The sequence below is a fragment of the Panthera leo genome, chromosome C2 (assembly GCF_018350215.1).
Source record: "Panthera leo isolate Ple1 chromosome C2, P.leo_Ple1_pat1.1, whole genome shotgun sequence".
Classification (NCBI taxonomy): Eukaryota; Metazoa; Chordata; class Mammalia; order Carnivora; family Felidae; genus Panthera; species Panthera leo.
This window is the reverse complement of record NC_056687.1, coordinates 152,882,380-152,899,241: the sequence shown is the minus strand read 5'-3', so window position 1 is coordinate 152,899,241 and position 16,862 is coordinate 152,882,380. Positions and strand designations below refer to the sequence as shown.

Genomic DNA, 16,862 nt, shown 5'->3' with positions numbered 1-16,862 from the left:
TTCAATACATATGATTCTTATTAAAAAAATAAAATAAGAAACCACTGACCGAACTAACCAAAATAATATCCAGAAAAACAAAGATAAGGTTTTTGGGAATAGTATAATTTGAAGGTTTATAACAATTTTTTTTTTTTCCAAATTGTGAAAAGCCTTTTATATAAGTTACCATAAGCAGTATTAATGCCAAAAATGTACTTGATTGTCTTTATATGAAATTAGTACCCATTAGACAGTGTGTATAATTTAAAAACACTTTTAGTGCAGAAGGAAGAGAAATAACGTTTGTAATTTTAGTCTTCTTGCTGTCACACATTTGTGTTTTTTCACTCTCATCTGGATCTGGGGCTCTGAGAATTTCCAGCAGCAGTTGTTTTTGAACTGAGTCAGGGAGTTCTCTGATCTCTGGGGCAAACAGGCACATGGATTCACAGTTTTGTTGGCTGAGGTTAGGGGTTTGCTCTGCATTCATGAAAAGAACACGTAATGGGCACATACTTGTATTCTTTCTTGGTCCAGAGAGGATCAACCAATCTATCTATTTAATTAATTATATTATTGCTGCTGTTGTTGTTGTTGTTAAGTACACTCTGTCCCCAATGTGGGGCTCGAACTCATGACCCCAAGATCAAGAGTCGCATGCTCTACTGACTGAGCCAGCCAGGTGCTCTAGTCCAGAAAGGATTTAAGGTAGTTTACAAGAATGCTTAGACTATAATAGGACAGCATAAATTTAAAATAGGGGCATGAAAATTAAGAACAAAGTGGGCATAAATGAAGCCAGGAATTGTTCTAAAAATTCCTGTCATAAAGATCTATGTGTTTTCATGCTGGAGTAATTGGCCTTTGGGGACGCTGAGACTTGAACATTGGCCTTGTTAAAAACTGCGTTCCAGGGGCGCCTGGGTGGCTCAGTCGGTTAAGCGGCCGACTTCGGCTCAGGTCACGATCTCGCGGTCCGTGAGTTCGAGCCCCGCGTCGGGCTCTGGGCTGATGGCTCAGAGCCTGGAGCCTGTTTCCGATTCTGTGTCTCCCTCTCTCTCTGACCCTCCCCCGTTCATGCTCTGTCTCTCTCTGTCTCAAAAATAAATAAACGTTAAAAAATAAAAATAAAAAAAAAACAAAACTGTGTTCCAGAACTGATATACTCAGATATAGTCTGAGTAGAAAGAGCAGGATGCAGATGCATGTGAAGCACATGCGCGCACACACACACACACACACACACACACGCGGGCACACTTCCTGCCTTCCACTCCCCTTTCTACCTAGTTCTTCAAAGAAGTTAGCTTTGTGTTGCCAGCCAAAGTTCAACAGGCTGCTAAAATGTTCTCTTACTATTATTTTTTTGTGAAGTTTATTTATTTACTTTGAGAGAGAAAGAGAGAACAAGTCAGGGAGGGGCAGAGAGAGAAGGAGAGAGAGAATCTCAGGCAGGCTCCGTGCTGTCCATGCAGAGGAGGACAGGGGGGTTCAAACTCATTCACCCGGAGATGATGACCTGAGCCAAAACCAAGAGTCAGATGCTCAACTGACCGAGCTACCCAGACGCCCCTCCTCTTATTTTTATGGGCATAGAGAGATGCATTTAAAATGTAGCTTACATTAGACAGTATAGTATGTTTAAAATGTTAAAAAAAACTTTATAGATTTTTTTAAAGCTTATGTATTTATTTTGAGAGAGGGAGAGAGAGAGAGAGGGAGACAGAGAGGGAGAGAGAGGATATGAGCAGGGGAGGGACAGAGGGAGAGGGAGAGAGAATCCCAAGTTGGCTCTGCAGAGCCTGATGTGGGGATTGAACTCACAAACCATGAGCTCATGACCTGAGCTGAAATCAAGAGTCAGACACTTACTACTGAGCCACCCGGGCACCCCTTATGTGATGTTTTGAAATCGATTAGAAACTAATAGTTTCTTATCAGTCTGCTTGTAATATGGCACAGCATCTTTCCTTAAAGCAATGTTTCACCAGAGTGTAGTGAACTGAAAATATTGCTGCTGGCAACATGATCCCTGTGCAGTAGGTATGGATAAAGTATTCTTCAGTGGAATCCAAAGCCACTAAATGTTGAAAGTGTTGTTTAGAGCTTCTCTTTTCCAAACAGTAAACACTTTTTAATATAAATGTTGATAGGTAATAAGGACAAAGAAGAAGCTTTTCAGGATTGATGGGGTGGGTAGAACAGCTCAGGGAGGCTCTTACAGGTGCTTCCTTGATCTAATCCATTATTCACATGTAATCTTCTGATTTTGATTCGGTTTTCTACCTAGGGTTCCCTAATGAGGTGTTTCTCACAAATTATATAAGGCCACAACCTAGTTCCTCGGCCTGGAGTTGAAATAACCAAACTCTGGAGTACAGAGAAGAGGTAGTGACACTTTCGTGACCCTTCACATTGAGCCGTGTTTTGCAAAACCTTTTAAGTAGTGGAAAAATAGCAGACGTAGTGGGGTTACTGGAACAAAATTTTTCCTATCGATAGTAATTGTGGCAAATGTGGGCCAGACCACACTGGAAAAGCCACGGTGCTTTGTTTCTGCAGACTAGGGCACGGGAAGACAGAGGTGATGATATTGCCTACCTCACAAGGCTGGTGTGCAGATCAAATGAAACACGTGGTTCCTGTGGAAGTGCCTTGGGAATGCTGACGATTTATGTGGGTCTAAGGTGGTATTGTTTTTGGCACAGGAAAAAAGTCAATCAGAATATCTGAAGATCACCCAAGAAAAAGAACAGCAAGAATCTTTGGCCCTGGAAGAGTTAGAACTGCAGAAGAAAGCAATCCTCACGGAGAGTGAAAATAAACTTCGGGACCTTCAACAAGAAGCAGAGACTTATAGAACTGTAAGTCTGGGTAATGTTCCGGTTCCAGAGTTGTGGAATTATCTGCAGGGGGAAACTGTTGTTATCCCGCCAGTCAATATGGAGTTGTCGAGAGCTTTTGTTTTACTGGGTGAGATTCACATGTACGTGCACCTCATTTTTAGATAATCAGAGCTTTTCCTGGGAGTGGCTTTAGTGTTCGCTGCATGCTGCTGCTGACTCTGCCTTTAACTGGCTGCGTCTGGCTGTGTTTCTGTCAGCCACTCACTCTGATTCTCTGCACTCAGGCTCTGTGGCATGTCTGTTCCGTTGCTTACTTGCCCTTGACCTTTAGGAAGTCGCCTCACTTTGCAGGCAGCACTTGCTCTGGCACCTTCCTGCCGTGCTGTGTCCATCTCCTGCTATGTCCTGGACCTAATTCATTCTCTGTTTACATCACAGTATAGGCACCCCAGTGCCCTGCTTTTAAAACAGTTAAGTTCTGGGGGTGCCTGGGTGGCTCAGTTGGTTAAGTGTCCGACTTTGCTCAGGTCACGATCTTGCAGTTCGTGGGTTTGAGCCCTGCTTCGGGCTCTGCACTGACAGTACGGAGCTTGCTTGGGATTCCCTCCACCTGTCCCACCCCTCCTCTGCTTGCTCCCTCTCTGTGTCTCAAAATAAACAAACATTGGGGCGCCTGGGTGGCTCAGTCAGTTGCGCGTCCGACTTCCGCTCAGGTCCTGATCTCGCGAGGTTCGTGGGTTCGAGCCCTGCATCAGGCTCTGTGCTGACAGCTCGGGGCCTGGAGCCTGCTTCGGGTTCTGTGTCTCCCTCTCTCTGCCCCTTCCCCAGCTCGCTCTCTCGCTCTCTCTCTCTCTCTCTCTTGCTCTCTCTCTCTCTCTCTCTCAAAAATAAATAAACATTAAAAAAATTAAAAAAAACAATCATAGTCCATGCCTGGATGGTTGGACTGTGGAATATTTATTTATAAAACATTTAAGTTTTTCCTGGTTTTCCCATGTTAAACATAGTCCTATAGTCAATAAATTTATAGATATGTCCCCGAATGCACATTTTTAAGGCCCTCTGGCTCTTCCCACGGTAGTATATAAAAATGTATGACCTGCTTTAAATAAACTGACACATTATTTAGATTTTTTGCTCTGGTTTAGACAGTGAAAGAGTCACACTTTTTTCCCATAGTTCTAAATTGTGCCTTAATTTCCCATTTCCAACATTGATGTAAGGTGGCATGGTAGAAGGGAATTGATACTCAGGAGGCCTAGATTTTCCCACTTGCTAGCTTTGTAAATTAAGTATACCTTAATATCTTCACCTGTCACATGGAGACTTGGCTGTGGTAATTCCTTAGGACCTTTCCAGCCGTGACAGTGCATGGCTCTGTCTTAGCTCTTTTTCCTTTAGAATCAAGATTGACATTCTCATGAGCTAAGAGTTATCTTCAGTAAAATTTGTATAAGTTCCTTCTTTTTGCAAAACATCTTCTAAATAATCATTTTTGAGGTGGAAAAACCAGATACATTATTTATTTTCCAAAATTAAGTTATGAAAGTAATAGAATACTGATGTAGGCCTTAAGAAAACACACGGAAAAAAATTTCCTACCAAAAGTCACTGTTATCTTCTTTATGATTTATTTCTTTTTGACTATCCATTCAGAATATTCTTGAAAATATAGGTGGTTGAAGTAATTACCCAGGGAGGTAGAAAGAATTTGGAACCTTAAGTTGTATTAAAATAGAAAATCTTTTCTTTGTTACATGATTCCTTTAGGAATTGGGCACAGATTATTTGTGCTTTCTAGTGTTTGGCATGATACGTAGAGTTATTTTTCTACGTTTTAATCTTTCAACAGGTGTAGACATTATGTCATGTGTATCATTGCTAATAAATAAGTCTGTACTTTAATAAAAATACATCTGTTTTTATTAACAGAGAATTCTTGAATTGGAAAGTTCTTTGGAAAAAAGCTTGCAAGAAAGCAAAAATCAATCAGAAGATTTAGCTCTCCATTTGGAAGCTGAAAAAAATAAGCACAATAAAGAAATGACAATCATGGTTGAAAAACACAAGACAGAATTGGAAAGCCTGCGGCATCAGCAGGATACTCTTTGGACTGAAAAACTCCAAGTCTTAAAGCAACAGCATCAGGCCGAAATGGAAAAACTTAGAGAAAAGCAGGAACAAGAGAAAGAAACATTGTTGAAAGACAAAGAGAGTCTCTTCCAGGCCCACATAGAAGAGATGAATGAAAAGACTTTAGAAAAGCTTGATGTGAAGCAAACAGAACTGGAGTCCCTGTCTTCTGAACTGGCGGAAGTAGTAAAAGCCCGTGACAAGCTAGAAGAGGAGCTTTCTGTACTAAAGGATCAAGCAGATAAAGTAAAGCAGGAACTAGAGGCCAAGCTGGATGAACAGAAAAGTCATCACGAGCAGCAAGTCAGCAGCATCATTAAAGAACAAGAGAGGTCTATCCAGAGAACTGAGAAGGCATTAAAAGATGAAATTAATCAGCTGGGGCTTCTTCTGAAGGAAAAGGACAGGCATCTGAACGAGCATCAGGCTCGTGTGGAGAACTTGGAGGCCGATATTAAGAGGTCCGAAGAGGAGCTCCAGCAGGCATCGGCTAAGCTGGCTCTTTTTCAGTCACAGCAGAGTACCACGCACGAGCAGGCTGCAGCGTCCGAGGCGCGCTTGGCTCAGCTGCGGGAGGAGTTGTTGGCCTTGGAAACGGAAAGAACTCTCCTCGCTAAACAGGTAGCCGACGTTGAAGCGCAGAAGAATGATGTTTGCTCCGAGTTAGACGCTCACAAAGTCCAGGTGCGGGACTTAACGCAGCAACTTGAAAAGCAGAAAAGTGAAATGGAGGAAAAAGTGCGATCTTTAACCCAACTCTATGAGGCCCAGCTTAGAGATATTAACACAGAACAGGCTCAGACAAAGCAAATCTTGATAGAAAAGGAAAATGTAATTTTACAAATGAGAGAAGGGCAGAGCCGAGAAATCGAAACTCTCAAACAGAAATTATCAGCCAAGGAGGACGATATTAGTATTTTACGTGAGGAATATGAAACCAAACTTAAAAATCAAGAAAAGAAGATGGAAAAAATTAAGCAGAAAGCAAAGGAGATGCAAGAAACATTAAAGAAGAAGTTGCTGGATCAGGAAGCCAAACTTAAAAAAGAGCTTGAAAATACCGTTCTAGAGCTGAGTCAGAAAGAGAAACAGTTCAATGCCAAAATTTTGGAAATGGCACAGGCGAACTCTGCTGGAATCAGCGATGCAGTGTCGAGACTGGAAGCAAACCAAAAGGAGCAAATAGAAAGTCTCACCGAGGTGCATAGACGAGAACTCAGTGATGTGGTATCCGTCTGGGAAAAGAAACTTAATCAGCAAGCGGAAGAACTTCAGGAAAAACATGAAGTCCAATTACAGGAAAAAGAACAAGAGGTAGCAGAACTGAGGCAAAGGGTCCTCCGATCCGGGTGTGAAAAAGAAGAGGTGAGCAAGGAACTGGTGTGGCTGAAGGAAGAAGGCGCTAGGCAGCACACGGAATTAAAGGAACTACAGGAACAGCTGCACCGGAAGTCTGCTCACATGGATGCTCTCTCACAAAACGAAGCTAAGCTAAGGGCACAACTTGAAAAGCTGGAGGTTGACTTGACTCGTTCTCTGAAGGAAAATACTTCTCTTCAAGAGCGTATAGTTGAGCTGGAGGAACTGGCAGAGAAAGAGAAGCGGAAGGTTTCTGAGTTGACTGACAAGTTGAGAGCCACGGATGAGGAATTCCAGAGTCTGAAGTCTTTGCACGAAAGAAGTGAGAAAAGCCTAGAAGACAAAAGCTTGGAATTCAAGAAACTGTCTCAGGAAGTAGCAGTTCAGCTGGATATTTACTCTAGGAAAACCGAAGCCTTGCTACAAGCTAAAACAGATGAGCTGATCGACAATAGTAGCAGTAAAATGAATGCCATTCTCTCTAGAATTTCCCACTGTCAGCACCACACAACACAAGTGAAGGAGGCACTACTGATTAAAACTTGCAAGGCTTCTGAGCTAGAAGCGCAGCTTAGACAGCTAACAGAAGAGCAGAATGCACTAAATAGTTCTTTTCAACAAGCTACCCATCAATTAGAAGAAAAAGAAAGTCAAATTAAGAGCATGAAGGCTGACATTGAAGGTCTTGTAATGGAAAAAGAAGCCTTGCAGAAGGAAGGAGGCAGTCAGCAGCAGGCTGCCTCTGAAAAGGAGTCTTGTATCACGCAGTTGAAGAAAGAGTTATCTGAAAACATCAATGCTGTCACCCTGATGAGAGAAGAGCTCAGGGAAAAGAAATCTGAGATCGGCAGTCTTAGCAAACAGCTGATTGATCTGAACACTCAGCTTCAGAACAGCGTCAGCGCAACGGAAAAAGAAGCGGCCGTGGCGTCACTGAGGAAGCAATACGATGAACAGCAGCGTGACTTGCTGGACCAGGTGCAAAACTTATCCTTGAACGCTGAAACTCTGAGTAAGGAGAAGACCTCTGCTCTCGCACAGGTGGATCACTTGTCCGGCAAGCTGTCCGAGTGGAAGAAGAGAGCACAGTCAAAATTCATACAGTATCAAAATACTATCAAAGAACTGCAGATGCAGCTTGAGTCAAAAGCGAAGGAAGCCAGCGACACGGCTGAGCAGGTAAACTTACCGAAGGCGGACCTTGATCAGCAGAATGGAAGGTTTGGATGTTTAAAGGGCGAAATGGAAGGTAAGAGCAAGCTGCAGCAAGAGGAGCGTGATTTAGAGAGCGAGTTAGAAACCCAGAAGGCGAGAGTTGTGGAGTTGGAGGAGCATCTGGCTCGGAAGACAGCTGAAACCGAGTCCTTGAATGAAGCTCTTAGCAAACACAATCGGCAAAAGGACGCCGAACGGGAAGAGATGCTTCGTGAGCTTCAGCACATTCAAGAGTTAGGAGAAGAAAAGGACAGCAGGGTTCAAGAAGCTGAAGAAAAAGTCTTGCGGCTCGAAAGGCAAGTGTCTTCTATGACATCCGCACTTGAAACCAAGGAGAAAGAATTGGAACACGCAAATGCAAGCGTCAAGGGCCGAGAAGAGGAGCTGAGGGCCCTGGAAGACAGGCTTGAGCTGGAGGGTGCCGCGAAACTGGCAGAACTGAAGAAAAAAGCCGAGCAAAAAATTGCTGCCATCAAGAAGCAGTTGTTGTCTCAAATGGAGGAGAAAGAGCAGCAATATAAAAAAGATGCAGAAGGCCATCTGGGGGAGCTAAACGCAAAGCTTCAGGAGAGAGAGCGAGAAATTCAGGCCTTGGAAGCAAAACTTAAATCGGTGGAAGGTTCACCACGGTCAGAAGCACCGGTTGTACCCAGGTCAGCAAAAACCGCGGCAGCCTGGACTGAGCACGAAGAAGCAGATCTCCAAGGCTGTCTGCAGGAGGGACGTGAAGAGAAAATCAGCGCTTTACAAAGAAGTCTAATGGAAAGAGAAGAGCTGTTGCAGAGGCCAGAGCAGGAAAAAGAAGAGACGGTTTCTTCTCCTTCTGAAATGCAGCGCAGCTACCGGGAGCTCCTAATCAAGCTAGAACACGCCGACGCCAAGCAGCGTGAGGATCAGGTTGTGATAAGTCGTCTTCAAGAAGAACTTGAAGAGAAAAGCAAGAGATGTTCCTTGATAGCATCCCAGCACGTGGAGGAAGACGGGGGGAAAAATAACATAGGGGCGAAGCAACACTGGGAAAACGTGGTTGATGACGTCCAGAAGGTTCTCCAGGAGAAGGAACTGACCTGTCAGATCTTGGAGCAAAAGATAACAGAGCTGGATTCCTGCTTAGCAAGAGAGAGGGAGGGGCATAGACTGGAAATGGAAGACTTGACCTCCAAACTTGAAAAATTGCAGGCTTTACAACAGCAGATGGAGGGAGAAGCTAAACCCACAGAAGCTTTGGGAGGACGTGCTGCAGAAAAGTCCAAGTCGTGCGTCGTGCAACCCACGTCGCCTGCTGACATGGAGGCCCAGCACGATGACCTGGAATTTCAGTTAGCAGGGGCAGAGCAGGAGAAGGAGAAGCTGGGCAAGGAGATCGTCAGGTTGCAGAAAGATCTTCGAACGTTGCGGAAGGAGCATCAGCAAGAATTGGATATCGTGAAGAGAGAATATGAACAAGAAATGGAAGAGAAAATCAAGTGAGTTTTTCAGCATGAATGTTTATAAGACAGTCCTCCTTAACTCACTCCCTTTTATCGTGCCAAATACACTTAAATTTCACCAACGCAAACTATGAAACATAAATCGAGTAAGTTAAATGCTGAGGAGACATAAAAACAATTTAAGGCAAGAGGCGGTATTATTTCATGTCCGTTTAAAGGGGGAAAACCATTTTTTGCCTGGAAGATTATGCTTATTAGGTATATATCCCAGTGAATACTCTTCTCATTTTATTTTTAGTATTCGCATTGTTATATAACATAGATGTGTATGACGAAAATTTTGTTTTTAATATTTTTAATGTTTATTTATTTTTGAGAAAGAGAGACAGAGCGCGAGCCGGGGAGGGGAAGAGAGAGAGGGAGACACGGAATCCGAGGCAGGCTCCAGGCTCTGAGCTGTCAGCACAGAGCCCGAGGCGGGGCTCGAACCCGTCAACCGCGAGAGCATGACCTGAGCCGAAGTCGGACGCTTACCCTTACCCGGCTAAGCCACCCAGGCGCCCCAGTGTGTGATGAAAGTTTTAAGTGGAAAAGAAAAATTCTTAAATCCCCAGGACATTGTCTAGAGATAATCCTAGCTTACGTATCCTCCCAGGAGTTTTCTGTTTCTGGACGTGCGTGCATGCACACACACACACACACACACACACACACATGCATGTGCGCCCTTAAACCTGTTTTTATACTAGTGAGATCTTGTTATGTGCACCATCCTGAAGATTAGGTGACTCTTTACAGCTTGTTTTGTGTTTGACAGCTGTTAGCTCTTTATATTTTTGTTACGCAGACAGGAGCAGGAAGATCTCGAGTTGAAGCACAGTTCTACGCTAAAACAGCTGATGAGGGAGTTCCACACGCAGCTGGCCCAAAAGGAACAGGAGCTGGAAATGACCATAAAAGAAACCATTGGTAAGTCCTATTTTAGAGTCCGTAAAGAACAAGTCGGAATCAGCAGAGACGATTTATAATTTAAACTTACTGTTTTCACACTGTGCTAAGTGCCTGAAGTAATTAAACTGGAGAAAAAAAGTGATTCCTACCCAAGAAAGTTCTCTAACGGGAACGTGAGCCGCCTGGCAGCGGCTCGCCTTTAGGAGAGGAGGAGCCGGTGAAAGGACCTGAAACATTAGCTACTTAGTTGCCTCCTAAAGACGTTTCTGCTCTGGGAGAGGGGACGCGTGACCAACTGGTTTTTAGCAAATTTGATTGGGAACTGAAATTGGAAGGCAGCTATGCTCACCACTATACAACCAACGCACACTGAAATTGGGAGATAGATATTAATTCTTCCTTAATGTGTTTTCTTGTTTGTGTGCCCATTTTTTGTATCTTAGATAAAGCCCAGGAAGTGGAAGCCGAACTTTTGGAAAGTCATCAAGAAGAGACAAATCAGTTATATAAAAAAATTGCAGAGAAGGAAGATGATTTACAAAGAACAGCCAAAAGATATGAAGAAATCCTTGATGTACTTGATTTTCTTTCTCTTTTTTGAAATTCAGCTATAATAGATTTCATGGGGGCGCTAAAGATTGGGCTGTCAGATGTCCTGTTTGTCTGGTGTCGAGGCTCAGTATGACCCAAATTTGATGTTGGCACTCTATGCAGATTTATAAGGAGTCTGACTGATTTCTGCCGGGATCGTAGTGCCCTGATCAGATTCTCCTAACCCGGCAGCTCAGTCCACTTGGCAGGTGTGGACGCAACAGTGAGTTACCACGGGGGAGATGGGCTCTCTTCTCCTCTTTCTTTCGGAGTCAGACTGAGTTGTAAGAGAACCAGGCTAAGAATCGAGAGCTTGTGCTTGGGCCGAGTCTCAGTAATGGGACAGTTAGTGTGTGCATGAGCGTGGCCACCCACCTGGGATCTTCCCAGGAGGGCCATCCCAAACCAATTTGCATGGTTTTTATTGCTCTCAAGGGAGAACAAAGATGGGGGAAGAATGGAACGCATCAGCTAAATCTTTTATATTTAGTGGAAGGTTGGTGGAGTGTACTTACTCTGCCTGTGGTGGATTGGCATGGCCATTTTTGTGTGTCAAAATAAGCCGTGAATGCCAGTGAGTATTTTGGACTCCAGAAATTTTTCAAGTGTAACACAATGTAAATCATGCTCTGTTGGGATGTAGATTCCTTAGTTACTCCAAGCCTTATTTCACTATATGCCAGGAACCGTTTGGTGTTTAAGAATCCATAAATCAGAGAATCATGCCTCAGCTGACTATGGCAGCAAGGGAAGTCTGAGCCAGGAACAGAGTGTAATAATAATTATTTTAAATGCAATTGAAAAGGCTGAAATTCCAGGAAAGGCACATGCATAGAAATGCCACCTTTGTGTAATTTTTGAACTTTAGATCTCATGATGAAAAGGTTTGAATAATTTCATGTTTTCTTACACTTCCATAGAGTATAAATGTGAAAAGCTTTAAAAAACACTATTGTTTCTTGAATGCTTAGAGAATGTTGGAATTGGAAGATACATTACAGCTAGTTTAGTTTCTTTTTATTTTTTTCTTTTCTTTTGTTTCCTTTTTCTTTCTTTCTTTCTTTCTTTTTTTTTTTTTTTTTTTTTTTTTGCAGAAGGGAAAGCAAGTTCAGTACAGTTAAATGATTTCCCTAAAGCTTCAGAATGAGTGGGAGAGCACTGACCCTTCATTAGCTTCATGTATTTGTGAACACTTCTCTCTAAGAAAGGAATTTGGGGGAGGGCAGTAGTTATTTATCATGGATAAGTAAGTCAGTGAGCTTCATTTGCAGGGGACGAACGGTGTCATAGCTAGAATGTTCCCTCTTGTGAACCACTTCTCTGTCTCTGGATGTATGGGGTAGCAGACGAAAGACTTTCTAGGGTCACGACAGACCTCTGTAGGTAGAGGGGTGAGGAAACAGGAGGCAGGTAACAGTAAGTCCCTCCTTGAAAATCTGCTGTTTATTAGGGAAATTAAAACAGTGGCCCTCCAGGTTTGGAGGCTTGGAGGCTTGGAGGCAGGAAGTGGAGGGTGAGCGAAGGAGTTGGACTCTTCTCCAGAACCCCTTCCTGGGCCTCACACTGGCACTGTCCATTAGAAATACAACGCAGGCCACAAATGTGAGCCATGTTTGAACATTTTCTAGAATCCACATTAGGAAAAAGAAACAGGTGAGCTTAATTTTTTTTTAAGTTTTTATTTTAATTCCAGTGAGTCAACATACAGTGTGATATTAGTCTCAGGTGTACAACATAGTGATTCATCACATCCATACAACACCCTGTGCTCATCACAAGTGCCCTCCTTAACCCCCATCACCTATTTCCCCCATTCGCCACTCCCTCCCCTCTGGGGACCATCAGTTCTCTGTAGTTAAGAGTCTGTTTCTTGGTTTGTCTCTCTCTCTTTCTTTTTCCCCCTTTGCTCATTTGTTTTGTTCCTTTAATTCCACAGGTGAGTGAAATCATACAGTATTTGTCTTTCTTCTGACTTATTAGGTGAATTTAATTAAAAAAAAATTTTTTTTTTACTGTTTATTTTTGAGAGAGACATAAAGTGGGCGCGGGAGAGGGGCAGAGAGAGAGAGAGAGGGAGACACAGAATCCGAAGCACGCTCCAGGCTCTGAGCTGTCAGCACAGAGCCTGATGCAGGGCTCGAGCTCACGAACCACGAGATCTTGACCTGAGCCGAAGTTGGACACTTAACCACCTGAGCCACCCAGGCGCTCCTAGGTGAATTTAATTTTAATAGTAAAATGTTAACCCCATTATATCCAAAATATTATTATTTCAATATGTGGTCAATTATGAAGACATTTATACTTTATATTTATATTTATATTTATATTTATATTTATCATATATAAGCCACCCCAGAACTGTGGCCACGAGCACTGGAAATGCAGCCCATCCAAACTGATGCGGGCTGCAAATAGAAAAACATATTGCAGCCTGTATCAGTTTGGATGGGCTGCATTTCCAGTGCTCGTGGCCACAGTGGGCGGCTTGTGGCTACCGCATTCTGCAGCGTGGCCTCAGACTTTCCAGCTGCCGGGTCCACGGCTGACTTTGCGATAAATAGGCGGTCCCCATCCGAACACTCCTAGTATACACTCTGTCTCGAAAATTTCTTTTCAAAAGTTACAGATACTACTAAGAGAGATCCTGGCAATTCTTACCAAATACCATATGCCTTTAATTCTGAGTCATAGTCTCTACCGTTCTCCTATTTTAAAATTTCCAGAATTTTACCTGGGATTTGTGTATCTTAGATAGTGGTGTGTTTTCACCCTCTGAAAAACTATTAATCAGATTGCTGCTGTGTCCGAGTGATGACCTTGTAGAATGCTGTATTTTTGTCATCCATCAAAACAGTTTTGTGACTTGTCCATAGCAAAGTGGAGCACAGAGACATTTTCGTTTTCCCGACTTTGCTGTCTTAGGTGACATTCTTACTATTCTTTGCTGCGTTTGAAGATGCTGGGAACTTTTGTCATCCTTGATTCACACCTCTGTCCTTCTCAGCCCCTCACACATGTGCATCACCACACGTTTTAGGGCGTGTGATCGACTTATGTTCCCTGAGTTACTAGGCAGAGAAATCCTGTGTCTCCCTTTAAATGTGCACTAGCAGCGCAGTACCTGACCTGTACGACTCTCAGGACATGGCTTCCCACTGAGCTGCACTGCATGTTTCTAACCCCGCCGCTCTTGCCACAGTCTGGCCGCCATCTTTCATGTGGTCTGGTCTTTTGGGTTAACTTCCCAACTGGTGTCTTTGCTGCTGGTCTTTTTTCTAAGCTACTCATCTCTTCTCGTCAGAGTTCTTTCCTATTTTGGAATGAGGATGTGATCATACCACTTCTCCTCCCAAGTACCTCCGATGGCTTCCCGTTGTCCCAGTGATACCTCCTCCGGTTCTGCCTGTGTCATAGACGAGCTCAACGTAGGCTTGTTCTTCTCCACGTTTTACCTTTGGGCATGCTTTTCTGTGTGCCTGAAGACCACTTTCTCAAGCTTTGCGAATTAGTGCAGCTGTTGCCGTCTGTCAAATTTTGGCTTTAAAAAAATAAGCTTTAAATTTAACTTTTACTTAGAAAAAAAATCTGAGTCAATCTTTGCACACAGTTTAAAGATCAAATAACATAAAAAAGTATAGTGAGAAAATGGTCTATAATGAAAGCGTATGCCTGTTCTCTGTATTCTATATATATCGGGCCCCCTTCTCTCTCCACAGGTAACCATTCTTTTCTTTATTTTTTTAAGTTTATTTTTTAAATTTATTTTTGAGAGGGAGAGCGAGCAACTGGAGGAAGGGCAGAGAGAGAGAATCCCAAGCGGGCTCTACGCTAACAGTGCAGAGACCGACGTGGGGCTGGAACCCACGAACCGTGAGATCATGACCTGAACTGAATACGAGTGGGATGCTTAACTGACTGAGCCACCCAGACACCTCACTGTTCTTTTCTTTTCTTTTTTAAATTTAGTTAAGTAAAAAAACCCAAACAAAAACAGTTCATCCGTTTTTCCCAGTCATCACCACCACCCTCCCCCCTCCCCGCCGCCCCCCCCCCCCCCCCCAACCCAACCTCTGGCAGCCACCAATCTGTTCTCTGTATCTACGAGTTTGGTTTTAAATTTTTTACTTATTTATTTTTAGATTTCACATACGAGCAAGATCATTGTGGTATTTATCTTTCTCTGACTTCTTTCACTTGGCATAATGTTCTCAAGTCCATCCATGTTGTCACAAATAGCAAGTTTTCATTCTTTTTTATGGCTGAATGATATTCGTGTGTGTGTGTGTTTGTGTATTACAATTTCTTTATCCATTCAGTTTTGTATGGACACTTACGTTATTTCCATATCTTGGTTGGCTATTGTAAATAATGCTGCAGTGAACATGGGGGTACTTACATCTTTTTGAGCTTATGTTTTTGCTTTCTTTGGATAAATACCCAGAAGTGGAATTGCTGGATTGTATGGTGGTTCTATTTTTAATGTTTCAAGGAGCCTCCACATTATTTTCTATAGTGGCTGCACCAGTTTACATTCCCACCAGCAGTGCACATGGGTTCCCTTTTCTCCACATCCTCACCAACATTTGTTATTTCTAGTGTTTTTGTTTTTAAGATAATAGTCATTCTAACATCTGTTAGTGGATATTTCATTTTGGTTTTGATGTGCACTTTTCTGATGATTAATGATGGAAAGCATCTTCTCATGGACCTATTGGCCATCTGCGTATCTTTGGGAAAAAATGAGTATTCTGGCCATTTTTTAATTGGATTTTTTTTTCTTTTTGCTGTTGAGTTATATGAATTCCTTATATATTTTGTATAGTAGCCCCTTATCAGATATTAGCCCTTATCGACATATCAGATCAAATATTTTCTCTCATTTAGTAGGTTGCCTTTCCATTTTCTTGACGGTTTCCTTCACTGTCCAGAATTCTTTTAGTTTGATGTAGTGCCACCTGTTTACTTTTGTGATTGTTGTTTTGCTTTTGGTGTCAGATTCAAAAATTGTCACCAAGACCTTACTGCCTATGTTCTCTTCTAGGAGTTTTATGTTTTTAGGTCTTACATTCAAGTTTTTTAATCCATTTTGAGTTAATTTTTTGTATGGTATAAGATGGCAGTCCAGTTTCAGTCTTTTGCACGTGGCTGTCCAGTTTTCCTGACCCAACTTATTGAAGAGACTAGCCTTTCCTCTGTTGTATGTTTTTGGCTCCTTTGTTGTAAATTAATTGACCATCTATGCATAGGTTTATTTCTTGGCTCTGTCCTCGTCCGTTGAGCTCCGTGTCTGTTTTTATGCCAGTACTATACTGTTTTAATTACTATAGCTTTACAATATAGTTTGAAATGAGGGGACGAGATGCTGCCTGCTTCGTTCTTCTTTTCCACAATTGCTTTGGCTATTTGGGGTCTTTTATGGTTCCGTACAAATTTTAAATTTATTGGTTCTAGTTCTGTGAAAAATGCCATTGGGATTTTAATAGAGATAACCTTGAATTTGTAGATTGCTTTGAGTAGTATGGACATTTAACAATATTAATTCTTCCAGTCCGTAAACACAGAATTTCTTTACCTTTGTTTATGTATGTTTCAGTGTCTTTCGTCAGTGTCTCTTAGTTTTCAGAGCACAGGTCTTCTACTTCCTTGGTTAAATTTGTGCCTACATGTTTTATTCTTTTTGATGCAATTGTAAGTGGGATTGTGTTATTACTTATCTTTCTGATAGTTTATTTATCAGTGTCTAGAAATGCAACAGATTTTCATGTATTGATTTTGTGCCCCACAACCTAATTCATTTTTTGGTTCTAACAGGTTTTTGATGGGGTCTTTAGGATTTTCTGTGTGTAATACGTAACCTGTAAATGGTGACAGTTTTACGTCTTCCTTTCCTCCTTTCCAGTTTGGGTGCCTTTTACTTATTTTTCTTGCCTAATTTCCCTGGTTAGGACTTTCAATACTGTGTTGAATAAGAGTAGTGAGAGTGGGCATCCTTGTCTTGTTCCTGATCTTAGAGGAAAAGCTTTCGGCATTTCACCATTAAGTATGATGTTAGCTATGGACTTGTCATGTTTGGCCTTTATTATGTTGAGGTACGTTCCTTCTGTACCCACTTTGTTGAGAGTTTGTATTACAAATGGATGTTGAATTTTGTCGAATGCTTTTTTGTCATCTCTTGAGATAACCATATGATTTCTATCCTTCATTTTGTTCATGTGTATCACATTGATTGATTTGCAGATGTTGAGGCATCCTTGCATCCCTGGAATAAATCCCACTTGATCGTGGTATATGATCCTTTAAATGTATTGTTGAATTTGGTTTGCTAATAATATTTTGTTGAGGATTTTTCCAT

General features: G+C 42.2%; 1 protein-coding gene across 6 annotated transcripts in view; it reads left to right on the top strand.

Moving 5' to 3' along the window:
• Positions 1-16,862, top strand: part of GOLGA4 (golgin A4) — a 124,616-nt gene that overhangs the window by 71,768 nt on the left and 35,986 nt on the right. For all 6 annotated transcript variants that reach the window (XM_042903770.1, XM_042903768.1, XM_042903767.1 and 3 more), the window contains 4 exons: positions 2,691-2,846; positions 4,761-9,001; positions 9,813-9,934; positions 10,360-10,490. In XM_042903770.1, the coding sequence (XP_042759704.1) occupies positions 2,691-2,846; positions 4,761-9,001; positions 9,813-9,934; positions 10,360-10,490 (4,650 nt within the window). The remainder of the gene's footprint in view (positions 1-2,690; positions 2,847-4,760; positions 9,002-9,812; positions 9,935-10,359; positions 10,491-16,862) is intronic.